The following is a 12,041-nucleotide window of genomic DNA, read 5'->3' on the forward strand; positions in this document are numbered from 1 at the left end:
TGGTAGAATATGCATTAAAACATGTTTTTTTGGTCACAGTCTGCCAATCACTTCCTCTGGAATAATGAAAATAATGGAATTTCTTCCACAAAGTTGTCCAAATCTATTCATTCTCATATTTTATTATTTGATGGGTCTTGTTTAGAATTTATGGCAACATCTGAGGTCACAATCTAATTTACAGTTGATTTCAGAGGTAATAAAAATATGCTTAACTTGGTTTTTGAACTGTGGCAGTAAATTAGTGGTCATAAAATGCCACATACAAATCACATCTGGAGAATTGTAAGACTGGGGGTGTTTCCGCACAAAGACCAATGTTGCCAATTGGTTCCACAAAGTGGAAATGCTATTTTAAATAGTGGAATCTCAGTGTTACGCATACCTGCATTTGTAGTGGAATCCAGTAGCGTTTCACTCGTTCCTCAAAGGTTTCCGGTCTCACAGGAATTGCTAGAAAGGAAGCGATTTTTTCTGTGCTTGATCCCGCCCCTGGCCGTCAATCAAATGAACAGCCAATGGGCGGTTGTTATCATGCTCCAGAAAAGCCCCTTTCCCTTTAAGAACAGGTTTAAAAAACACACACACACACACGTTGCAACGAATATGCGTTGATTCGTTGCAATGGAGAGACCCATCTAGCTGGCGTGTGAGCTGGCGATTCATTGTTACCACACTCCCCCGAATTAAAAAAAAATCCTCCCCCCTGCATGGGTGCGATTTTCGGCCGAAAATAAAGGGAACTTGCAAATGGGGCTGTGTTGTGCTTGGGGACTTAGGGGAGCTTTAAAGCACTTCTATGGGGGGACTGTAGCTGGAGAAGCCTCACTGGGTGAATAAAGCCTCGCTGGTTCGTTGCTTTCCCTGCTCGCTCCGAGGAAGAAAAAAATGGCGATCGCTTCGCCGGAAGTTTGGAGGAGAGAGCCAGGGGAAGGACTTTGTTGGAACCGCAACAATGAGAACAGAACGCACAGGTCTTTTTCGCTAGTGTTGCAGATTGTTCGCAAGAGTGTAGCGCTTTTCGGAGGGTGAATCCACTTTTCCTGATTTCTCTAGAAGCGCTACAACGAATAGCTTTTCGCGGAACTGTTGCAGGAGTGTTGCAGATTGTGTGCGACATCTTGCGGAACTGCAAATTAGTAGCGTTTACAATAAGAAAGCCTTCTGCTACATTAAACCCGTGTGGAAAGGCCCTGGATCTAGACAACATTTTTCATTGCTTTGTGGGAGATTTGTTGTGTCCTGCTCTAAGCATAAAATGTGAGATTCAACCAGTGATGTTGTTTGGAACATTTAGCATTTTATAAACAGTTTCTTCTTGTAAGCATTATTGCACTAAAACTAAATATCTCATTTTACAAGGGATTGACAGGACCTGATGGATCATTAGGCCCAATTGGTCCAAGAGGACAAAAGGTAAAATGAATTTCCATTATCAGATTTTCTTTCATATTTTGAACCTTACAATTATTTTACAAGTTTTCAAGATTATTTTATTAGCTATTGAGTTAGGGTTGAATTATTGCAGAATCAAATGCTCAGCGATATACATCATTTTTTTCTTTCTGTGAATTGCATAAGAGTTTTTAATCCTTTTAAGAATAGTATAAAATGTATTTACAGGGTGAACCTGGATTGCCTGGAGGCCGTGGACTTCCTGTAAGTCATGGATTTTATTTTATATCTATTTCCAGATCAATACTATGAATTACTTTTTGTTAGAACAGTGAAAAGGCAGGGGACGAACTCTCTCCCTGAAGGAGTTTCCAGTCACTCTAAAATAAAAGAATAGGGTGAAAAGAAGAGATGTTATCTTGAAATAATTACAGGACAGATATAGTTTCTTTCATTTGTCTTAGCTTTTGTAATGCGATTTTCAGAATTGGCCTTCAAAAGAAAGCTTCAAGAATTTAACAGGCATACTGTGGGAATTTCCATAACTAAAGCTCCTCATGTGCCTCTTAAAACTCTCATATTTACTCAGAAGGAAGAGGACCCTGAATGTAAGATACCTACCCCCCATAATGTTACATGCTTACAAAAATTATATTACTGAATGTAACTGTAAGCATGATTGCATATTTAGCCATAGAACACAGAATTAAGTGGTAGGCTGAAGGCAGTGGTGGGTTACTAAATATTTAACAACTGACTCAGGGATATATATACAGTATTTGCTGGTGTATAAGACTACTTTCCCCCCCTGAAAAACATGCTTCCAAGTGGGGGGGTCATCCTATACGCCGGGTGCACTTCAGTTGGGATAGACATAGCTGCCCATAGTGGCCCATAGTAATGTAATGTAACAAACTCTATATTTTGAGTAGAAATGTTGGGGGGTCGTCTTATACGCCCAGTCGTCTTATACGCCGGCAAATACGGTATGTATCATTCCATATATATAATACAAGCTGTGATGGCAAGGGAATCTACCCAGCAACCACTTTGGCGGAAAAACCCAGCTACAACCGCCCTGACTACTAACCATTACAGAATAGAATATAATAGGCCCACACACATTACCTGCAAGTCTCAGGAAGGCCTTGCCCATTTAGTCCTTGATTTTCCAGGGCATTTTGAGGAGGAACCCAAGATCTTCCACAGCCTGGCCTCAACTGAATGTCTAGTGGAAGAGCTGTATCTTGCAGGCCCTGTGGAACTGTGATCGCTCTGTCAGGGCCCTCAACTCTTTGGGAGCTCATTCTACCAGTCCAGGCATGCTTCCCATGGGCTGGGGACCACTAACAGATTCAAACTCACAAAGTGGAGAGCCCTGGTGGGCCGTAAGAACATAGATGGTCCCTCAGATATGTGGGGTCAAGGCCATGGATAGCCTTGAACCAAAACCAGAATGCAATTGGCAACCAATGCCGCTACCTCAGCACTGGCTGGATGTGGGTCTTCTAAGATAACCTTGCAGCTGCATTTTGCACCAACTGTAACTTTCAGGTCAGGGACAAGGGAAGGTTTGTGTAGAGCAAGTTACAGAAGTCTAGCCTGGAAGTCTAGTCCCTCAAACCCAAGTCCCTGCTATTCCCGGCTAAGTCAGTCATCCCTCACTCAGCTCACTTTCTGGAGCCTGGGAAGTGTTGGGGGGGGGCACCGCCAAACAGCTGATCTGAAAGAGTTCTCCCAGGTTTTCCTCTCCAGTAGACATAAATAAGTTTCCTTGAAGGACATGACTGTTTTGGAAGGGTGAATTCAATGAAGGGCAAGGACTCTATCCCAAAGTCACCAGGAATTTAACAACCCGAAATTAGCTTCCGTATTCCCAGGCAAGGTCATTAGGAGCCGACCACTCTTTAAGCAGTCCTGAGATGTTCTTTTCACCTTCAGTGAGACCAAATCACATGTCATGCCATGTTCTAAGGATGAGCAAGCTTCTAGAGAAGTGGGTTGAGATCCTTAGTTAGCTGAGTGGCCTTGGTCCAGTTGCTCCCTCTCTCTTTCCCTCTTTCAGCTTAAGGTTTACACTAATACACTTAAGGTTTTTTTTAAATGAGGAAAGGTAGAACCATGTATTCTGTTCTGAGATATTTGGAGGAAGGGTGGGATATAATTGTGCTACATATTAAGGGAAGGATTAATTTAATTTCTCTGATTTTATGTATATAATGCTTATATGTCCACCTTTCTCCTAAGCATCAACAGTTTCTGAGAGCCCGTTGTCAACTGACTACATGAATATATAATAAAACCCTCTTCCACACATCCATGACCCAATATTATTATTCCTATAACCACAGAATACATGAAGAGAGTGGTGTCAGGATTACACATACTCTTCTCATCCCAGCTCCATGTGTTCATCTTTGCAAAGCCCTTTTATGTGTGACTACTCAGTACACACATAGGAGTAATCCTGGCATCCTCTCCCAAACACTCATTTGTCATCTACACTGGACTTGTTCTTTTAGCTATGAACCACCATCTCACCATGAGTCACCATGAGTTGGAAACGACTTGATGGAACATAACAACCCAACAACAACCATCTCATGACATCTCACCTAGAAAAAAATTGTCTAGACTTATTTTTTCAGTCATCCCAAAGGTAGGGATGGAGGTGTACTTTAAAGTTGTAACTGAAGCGAGACTGCTGAACTAAAAACAGTATCTGTTGAAAGATTATTACCTCATAAATTCAACATTTACAAAAATAACATTATCACTGTGTTCCAAATACCTAGACACATTTTGAATGAATGTTCCTAATGTTGGCATGTAATGACATCTAAGTGTACACAAATATAAAAATACCCTAAATTTTTAATTTTGTTTGCAGGGAAAAGGAACTCTTGGATCTCCTGTAAGTTGTACCTTAATAGCTATCAACAGTTAATCACATTATTACAATTCAATGACTTAATGAATTTAATCTTCATGTCATGAACCTATTTGTAGATACTATTTTAAGATGTAATCTTTTGTTCAAGCTCTTTTTGGGCAACTTTTACCGTTAGGAAGCTATTCATCTCCTAAGATTGGCTGTTTCATATACTGTTTCATCAACTAAGTTAATACTTTTTCCAATACAGGGTCCTCCTGGTATAGCAGGACTCCCTGGAGAAGTGGGCAGAGTTGGACCATCTGTGAGTATCCAGTAAACCATTAATCTATAATTTATTTGCCATTTATACATTAACATGGTTGTGTTCCATCATCCATTGATCCTAAGCAACCCATACTTATATCCTAAATGGGTTACTGTCATTACAAGGGTGCAGTCAAGCAATGGCAGGCAGGTGAACCCAGTCTGAGCCCCACTGTGTAGATTTGCTTGCTCTGTGGACTTACACAAGAGGCAGCTACAATTACTGCCTTCACTTCTTTTTGAAAAGCTTTATCTCACAGGATGAGAGGAACTGACTAAAAGGCACAACAAACACAAGCATTTAGCATACTATATAGTTTTAAACAAAGTTCTCTATAATAAGCAGGTAATATTATTCGCATTTTCTGAGCACACAACATGTCCCTTAGTAACTGGTCCTAGTTGTCCTTCCTCCATCCCATGATATCACTAACCACCAGGGCATCTCCTTCTGCCTGTTTGTGTGCTGCTGGCATGCTTAGGCCAGTGCCTGTGTACCACAACTTCTCTCCCGTGGGCTGGGTTCTTGGGGATGCAACATCAGGCCTGTTTCATAAAGTGACTCAACTAGAGAGATGACGGTTCACTGTACAACCATGTAGGTGAGTTTCACGTGGTAAGTTTCTAATATGAATGCCTTACCATTATTCAGGAGGATTTAAGCCCCCACCATCAGTCTCCAAAGGAAGGAGCTAGATTAGTATGATTAAAACTCTTCCAGCTGGTGCAGGCTTGAAACTGATTCACTTGCGTTGCAAATGGCCACATATTTACTTTAATGTGCTGGTTTGCTGGATACAGCAGTATATAAATAAAATAGATAAATTAAATACTTTTTAATTCTATCCTTCCTCTGGGGAGCCATAGTGGCATACAAAATCCCATGTCTCCCTCACAATAACCCTGGGAGGTGGGTTAGTCTGAAAGGTGGTCCTGGCCCATGGTCATCTAGTGCAGGGGTAGTCAACCTGTAGTCCTCCACATGTTCATGGGCTACAATTCCCATGAGCCCTTGCTAGCATTTGCTGGCAGGGTCTCGTGGGAATTATAGTCCATGAACATCTAGATGACCACAGGTTGACTACCCCTGATCTAGTGGGCTTCATGGCATTCTGAAGATATGAACCCAGGCCTAGTCCAGAACTTACTACTATACTGAACCTCCTTTGTGAAAAGTAAATGAAATGTAGCTCAGTGGAGCTTCTAATATCCCATGCCTAACTCTGAGTGTTGAGTGATTCAGTTATTTGTCTTATAATGACTGCAGCAATGCATTCTAAGACTTTAATCATAAAATTCCATATTAAATGGTTGTATACCCTTTATGAAAGCGAATTAAAAAGGATGATGAGTGATATGGATCACTACAACATTTCTTCCTCCTGTCATAAAAGTTATTTCTTTTTTTGTATTTTCTGCAATATGAACGTTCTCAAAGTTTGAGCTCTGGAATTTTATTATTGGTCTCTTTTGTGGTTGCATCATGCTTATTTATAACAAGCTTCAATATGTCGCTGTTTAATATCTCATTAAAGTGAACTGATAACACTTGTTTTAGGGTGATTCTGGAAGAAGAGGCCCCCCAGGACTACCAGGACCTCCCGGCCCTAGGGTAAGTTAGCAAATTTAATATCAGAATCCCTTTAGTCATCATGGCCCCTGATAGAGCCAGCCTCCATGAATCTGTCTAATCCTCTTGCCTGTGGCCAACACTAAATCCCCTAGCTTCTACATTTTAATCACTCATTCATTGTAGATGTATTTCCTTTTGTTTGTTCTGAATCTATTGGCCGCCAAATTCACAGGTTGCCTTTGATTTCTAGAATTTTGGGAGAGGGAAAATAAGTTATCTGTCTACTCTCATTGTCCCGAGCATAATGTTGTAAACCTCTCTTATGTTGCATTTTAAGTCATCTCTTTTCTAAACTGGAAAGTCCCAAACTCTTTCTTCATAGGAAAGGGTCTCCAAATCTCTTAATGAAATCTTTTTTGAGATACAGTGACCCAAATGGCACACAGCATCACAAATGAGGCCTCTCCATATTGGCTGCTTGATTTTCAATCTCTGTCCTAATAATCCCCAGCATAGAGCTTGCCTTTTTTTTTTTTTTACTGCTGTGGCATACTGGATTGGCATTTTCACTGAGCTCTTTACTGTGACTGCAGGTCCTTTTCTTGGTTTCAGCAAGTTCAGACCTCATTAGCATGAACACACACCAATCCATCAAAGTCAGTATTGTCTGCTCAGACTGGCTGTGACTTTCCGGGGTCCCAGGTGGAGGACTTTCATATCACCTGCTACTGATCCTTGAACTGGAGATGCCGGTGGCTGAATCCGGGACCTTCTGCATACCAAGCGATGCTGTACTCCTGAGCCATGGCCCCTTGCCTCCCTACTTGAAGTTGGGGGGTTTTGTTCCAGATTGCATCACTGTACACTTACCTACATTGAGCTTCATTTGCCACATTGCTGCCCACTCATTTACTTTGTGAAAATCCTCCTGGAGCTTTCTACAGTCTGCCTTAGTTTTCCAGAATAATTGCATATTATTTGCAGAAGTGGCCCCAGTTCCAGATCTTGTCTGAACAAATTAAATAGCACTGGCCCCAGTACTGATCCTTGTAGGACCCCACTTCTTATTTCCCTCCATTATGAGAGCTGTCTGCTTATTCCTATTCTCTACTTCCTGCCTGTGACACCCCCCCCCCCCGAGCCAGGGAGCACACCAGAACTCTGAAGCTTGCTTCACAGTGCCAACTCCTGACATTAGCCACCACTTTGTAGCTTGGCCAGTTCCTCTCTCATCTATTCCACCCATTCCCACCTAGGTGCTGGACCAGGATTCTTAGCCTGAGTACTTCTCTGCTCCTTCCGCTTGTATCCTATGTGCTGCACCCTTTCTGCAGGGTTAAGGCCGTTTGGAAGCCAATCAGCCTGAGTCAGGAAGAAAACAGCCCTTCTGGCTTCTTTCTTTGTCAGGAGTGGCACTGTTTAAGCTTCCAGGAAAACTTGGTGCACTAAGCCTGACACCCCAACTTTCAGCCAGCTAGCTGCCTGCCCTACTTTCTTCAGCTGGGGCCTTATATCTCTTTCCCTGCTCACTTCTAGTACATGTTTCCCTGATACAGCTCCTGAGTTGGCCTTTCCTCTGAAGAATCCTTTGTTCCACAGGCAACTAGGCCTTCCTCTTGGCTGCTCTGCCCTCGCGGTTGCCGTTTCCCCTGGGTCTCTTCTCAGCTCTGCAATGTGGGGGTTGTCTTTTTGAGGGCTGTGCCATCTCTTCACCCCTCCTCCTCAAAAGGAAGTGTATTCTGGCTATGATAATGCCATTTAATCAATTTTGAACCCACAAGAGGACCTTTCCTCATACCCCATGACTGCTAATCTTACTCAGGAGTTTTTACTGAAGTACTTTGTCAAAAGCCCTTTTGATGTTTAAGTGCAAGTTGTCTATGGGGTCACCATTATCTACATATTTGTTCACTTTCTCAAAGAGCTCCGAAAGGCTGGTAAGCCAGAAGTGTTCTCTGCAGAAGCCATGCTCATTTTATCTCAGTAGGGGCTCTTCCTCTATGTGCCTAATAATTCTATCTTTATTTTCAGTATCTACCAATTTGCCTGAGGCAGGAGTTAGACTGGCTGCCCTGTAATTTCTCAATTCCTCTCTGAAACCCCTTTTTTAAGAAACTGGGGTAACATTTGCTACTCTGCAGTCTTCTGGTACAGCAGCTGATTTTAGTGAAAAGTTACATATACTGGCTAGTAGAAAGAAATAGTATATATAGCAATAAACAAGAATGGTTAGTAGAAGGAAATGGTATATAAAGCAGTAAACAAGAACTGAGCCAGAGGCAGCAAGATGCATTGGATAAAATCTCCAGGCTCTGATTCTCTTCCCTATCTTCAACGGATGGCTTCATAGGGCTGGGAAATAAGGACTGTGGAGAATAGACAGCTGGGACTATGAGGAAATACATTGGTTCAATTATTTTGTTCCGTTTTCTGTCACTTTTTAAAGTCTTGTTAATCTTTTTTACTTCAGGGAACTGTTGGGCTTCATGATGGAGATCCACTGGTAAGATATTTGTCTTCCTCTGGGAGAAAAGAGTGTCCCTGAAACTTATTCCTATTAACTTGTGTCTTCCTTTCCAGTGTCCCAATGCTTGTCCGCCTGGCCGACCAGGATACGCTGGACTAATAGGCATGAAGGTAAGAGAATCTGCAGTGCCTAAATGTGTTGTGACTGTTGACAAGTACTAATTAGGTCATGGTGGTTGCTGCAGACCTGGAACTGGCCTACTATTAAAATTATGGCTACATTGCTATGGAAGGCCATGCTAGATCTGACAGGAATAGCAGATCTCTGTCAGCTTTTAAAGACAAACTAGAAGAAGAAGAAGAAGAGTTGGTTCTTATATGCCACTTTTTTCTACCCGAAGCAGTTTGCATTTGCCTTCCCTCTCCTCTCCCCACAACAGACACCCTGTGAGGTGGGTGAGGCTGAGAGAGCCCTGATAGTACTGCTCGGTCAAAACAGCTTTATCAGTGTTGTGGCCCAAGGTCACCCAGCTGGCTGCATGTGGAGGAGGATCAGGGAATCAAACCTGGCTCACCAGATTAGAAGTCCGTGCTCCTAACCACTACACCAAGTTGGCTCAGCTACACTCTTACTGCGCCCAGGCTAGCACTGGGGATCCTGTGGGGAAAACATCTTCACTTAGTATCACTAATTAAAAGCACAATTTTTCTTTTAAAGGAAAGTGCTGGCACATGTCTCTTCCCCTCCCCCCTCCCCCCCACCCCATAAAGTTCCATGATGGACAGTTCAGTTTGCAAAGTTGTGCAGGGCAATGGATCACAGATCTCCCAGCATCTCCTCTTTTTGTGCTTGAAGCACCTGGGCAGGGAGGTCTCTGCTTTCCCCATGGCTTGTAAAGTCCAAAAGGATGTCCTTCATTTCAGTGTTCTTTTTTCCTTTCTCTCTGTACTACCCTGAATTAAGCAGTGGCACAAAGGTCAAAGGACAGCTCCCTCTGACGTGGCTTTGCTGGTTGACCTATATCAGCCGTTTCAGGCTGTATCTCATTTCATTTGCTTATAAGCAGATTAAGAGCTTGAAGCATTTCCCCAAATTAAATGTGTATTAGGGAGTTTAGAAAAACTAGAAGAGTGATGCCTTAAGCATTTGAAATTAGACTTTTAGTCTCTCTGGTGCTTACCTAGTTCTAAAAGGCAGAATTCAGGAATTAAGATTATAAATAAAACCTGCAATTTACAACCTCACAGCTATAAACATTCACAGCATTGCTCCTTTGCCTGGCGAATGCACCAGGATGTAAACGGTGTGTTCAAATCTTCTAGCAAACAGCGGGCAAAGGAGGCCAGATAACATAGCCTGGAATAAAATTACATGATTGGCTGTAAGACTGTTTTATTTTCAGATGTGACAGAACTACATGCTAGGTTTTGGTCTTGTTTTTTAGGGTCACAAGGGTGCAAAAGGGGAGGTTGGTGAACCAGGAAAACAAGGCCACAAGGTAAGAAGAAATGGGTTATTAATGAGTTAAAATTATGTGGAGAGACAGTACGGTAGTTTATAGAGAAATCATCAATTTCATCATGCATTCATTAAATAGGGGATAATTATCATCCATGGTTGCTGAAAAACTCTTCCAGTAGATATAGCCCACATTCTGCTGCACTTCTGATCAGCTTTGTTTGAAAAGAAACAATACTCCACACATTGCGCCACTTACTCCATAGCATTCGTCCTCCATGGGTTGGTGTAAGAGTGTACTAAGTGTAAGAGAAACTAATATGCAGTAGGGTTGCCAACCTCCAGTGTTACCCAAATTGCTGGACACGTGTCCTAAAACACGTATCTTTGAGCTTGTGGGGAATATTAGCTCAAATGCTGCGAGAGGGGGGTAACTTAGCGTTATCGGATCGTTACCTTTGTATATGAGGGTCGATTGCACCCGTAGGAACTCAAGGCAAACACAGATGTAAATGGTGAAATATTAATATAAGCTTTTATTGAAAGGAAAATGACAAAAAGACACACTAATAGCTAACACACATACAAGCAGTCATATAGAGAAGGGGGAGGAAGAGTGGAAGGCTTGATAGTTACCTGTCCAAGGAGTGGTGGGTCAGAGGAAGAAGCACGAACCAGCGTGGGAGGTCCCGGGTTGGAAGACACTCAGAGTGGCTGTGTGAAGCCACAGTTTTTATAGGATTTTTGGGAAGGGGGCTATGTGACAAGGCTCAGGTAAGCATGTGCTGGAAGTTTCCAGGGTCCCCAGAGATTAGGACAATACCTGGCCAAGTGGGGGGGGGGGGTGATGGCCGTAAATGGATTTGGATAAAGGTATTAATGGCTCTGAGGAAGAGAGCCATCAGGTCTAGCTGGCAGGGTGTGGGGAGGAAATATCCCGTGGCAGAGGGGCCAAGTGTGAAAAATGTTGCAAGACAAAGGATTTTCCTAGGAGCCCTTAGGCAAACAGGAGGAAGCCAGTCCACTCACTTAGAAATACAATGGGGGGGGGGAGCTGATGCAAGCTTGAGTCCAGAGGCACCTCTGGGTCAGGCAAAGGCTGTCATTCCAAACCTAAGGCAGAGAGCAAGATTTCTAAGATGGAGTCTGGCCTGGCTTGGCTGACCCTAGCAGTGTCATGGCTTTAGCTTAAGCCTAGACTATTGTGGGGTGCCATTGGTTATAGAAGACAGTGTGCCAAGGCATAAGGCAGGGATCCTGCCATGCATAACACCAGGTAGCACCTAGGGATCTCCCATTGTTACAACGGTAACCAGATGACCTAGATTAGTTCCCACACCATCCAGTGTCTCCAACCTCCACACCTCCAGGAATTTCCCAACCCAGAGCTGGACACCCTAGCTGCATGTATAACCAACATACTACAGATGTACATTTGCAAACAGGTGCGCTCCCTGTCTCTTTATATATATATACATACACACACACACACGCCAATGAATAATAAAAGGTTGACTCTTTCAGTCTTTGAATGTTCTGGGGCTGATTTATTGTGTTTCATGTTTCCTTAGGGAGAAGAAGGTGAACAAGGAGGCATAGGTGAAGTTGGAACTCAAGGCCCTCCAGTAAAGTATTTCCTTTTAATTAATATTTTAATTATTTTCTGTTTTGTGGGATGGCTTGTCCACTAAGTAGCCTAGGCAATTGTCCAGCATGCCAGAAGTTGCTGAATGCCAACCAACAAGTCAATCACGCTGCATCCTGCCTTCTGTTCCTTGCCTGGCTACCTTCCTGTAGCATTGAGGAGGTTCTGCTGGCTCCTGTGAGTGGTAGAGGAGCTTGATTCCCCCTTCCCTCAGGTAATCAGGGCAATCAGATGTTTGGGGCAGTCCAGCTCCAGTCCTCTTCTTTGTTCCCTCTGCCTCTCTTTTCCTGACTGGGGGTGAGGG

The 12,041-nt window shown here is 43.0% G+C and overlaps 1 protein-coding gene across 2 annotated transcripts in view; it reads left to right on the forward strand.

Annotated features, from left to right (window-relative positions):
* The window catches only part of COL9A1 (collagen type IX alpha 1 chain), a 109,274-nt gene that overhangs the window by 45,386 nt on the left and 51,847 nt on the right, over window positions 1-12,041 (forward strand). For both annotated transcript variants that reach the window (XM_077307542.1, XM_077307547.1), the window contains exons 11-19: window positions 1,363-1,416; window positions 1,624-1,659; window positions 4,286-4,309; window positions 4,539-4,592; window positions 6,153-6,206; window positions 8,638-8,670; window positions 8,748-8,804; window positions 10,079-10,132; window positions 11,664-11,717. In XM_077307542.1, the coding sequence (XP_077163657.1) occupies window positions 1,363-1,416; window positions 1,624-1,659; window positions 4,286-4,309; window positions 4,539-4,592; window positions 6,153-6,206; window positions 8,638-8,670; window positions 8,748-8,804; window positions 10,079-10,132; window positions 11,664-11,717 (420 nt within the window). The remainder of the gene's footprint in view (window positions 1-1,362; window positions 1,417-1,623; window positions 1,660-4,285; window positions 4,310-4,538; window positions 4,593-6,152; window positions 6,207-8,637; window positions 8,671-8,747; window positions 8,805-10,078; window positions 10,133-11,663; window positions 11,718-12,041) is intronic.

This window comes from Paroedura picta, chromosome 1 (genome assembly GCF_049243985.1).
Source record: "Paroedura picta isolate Pp20150507F chromosome 1, Ppicta_v3.0, whole genome shotgun sequence".
Lineage (NCBI taxonomy): Eukaryota > Metazoa > Chordata > Lepidosauria > Squamata > Gekkonidae > Paroedura > Paroedura picta.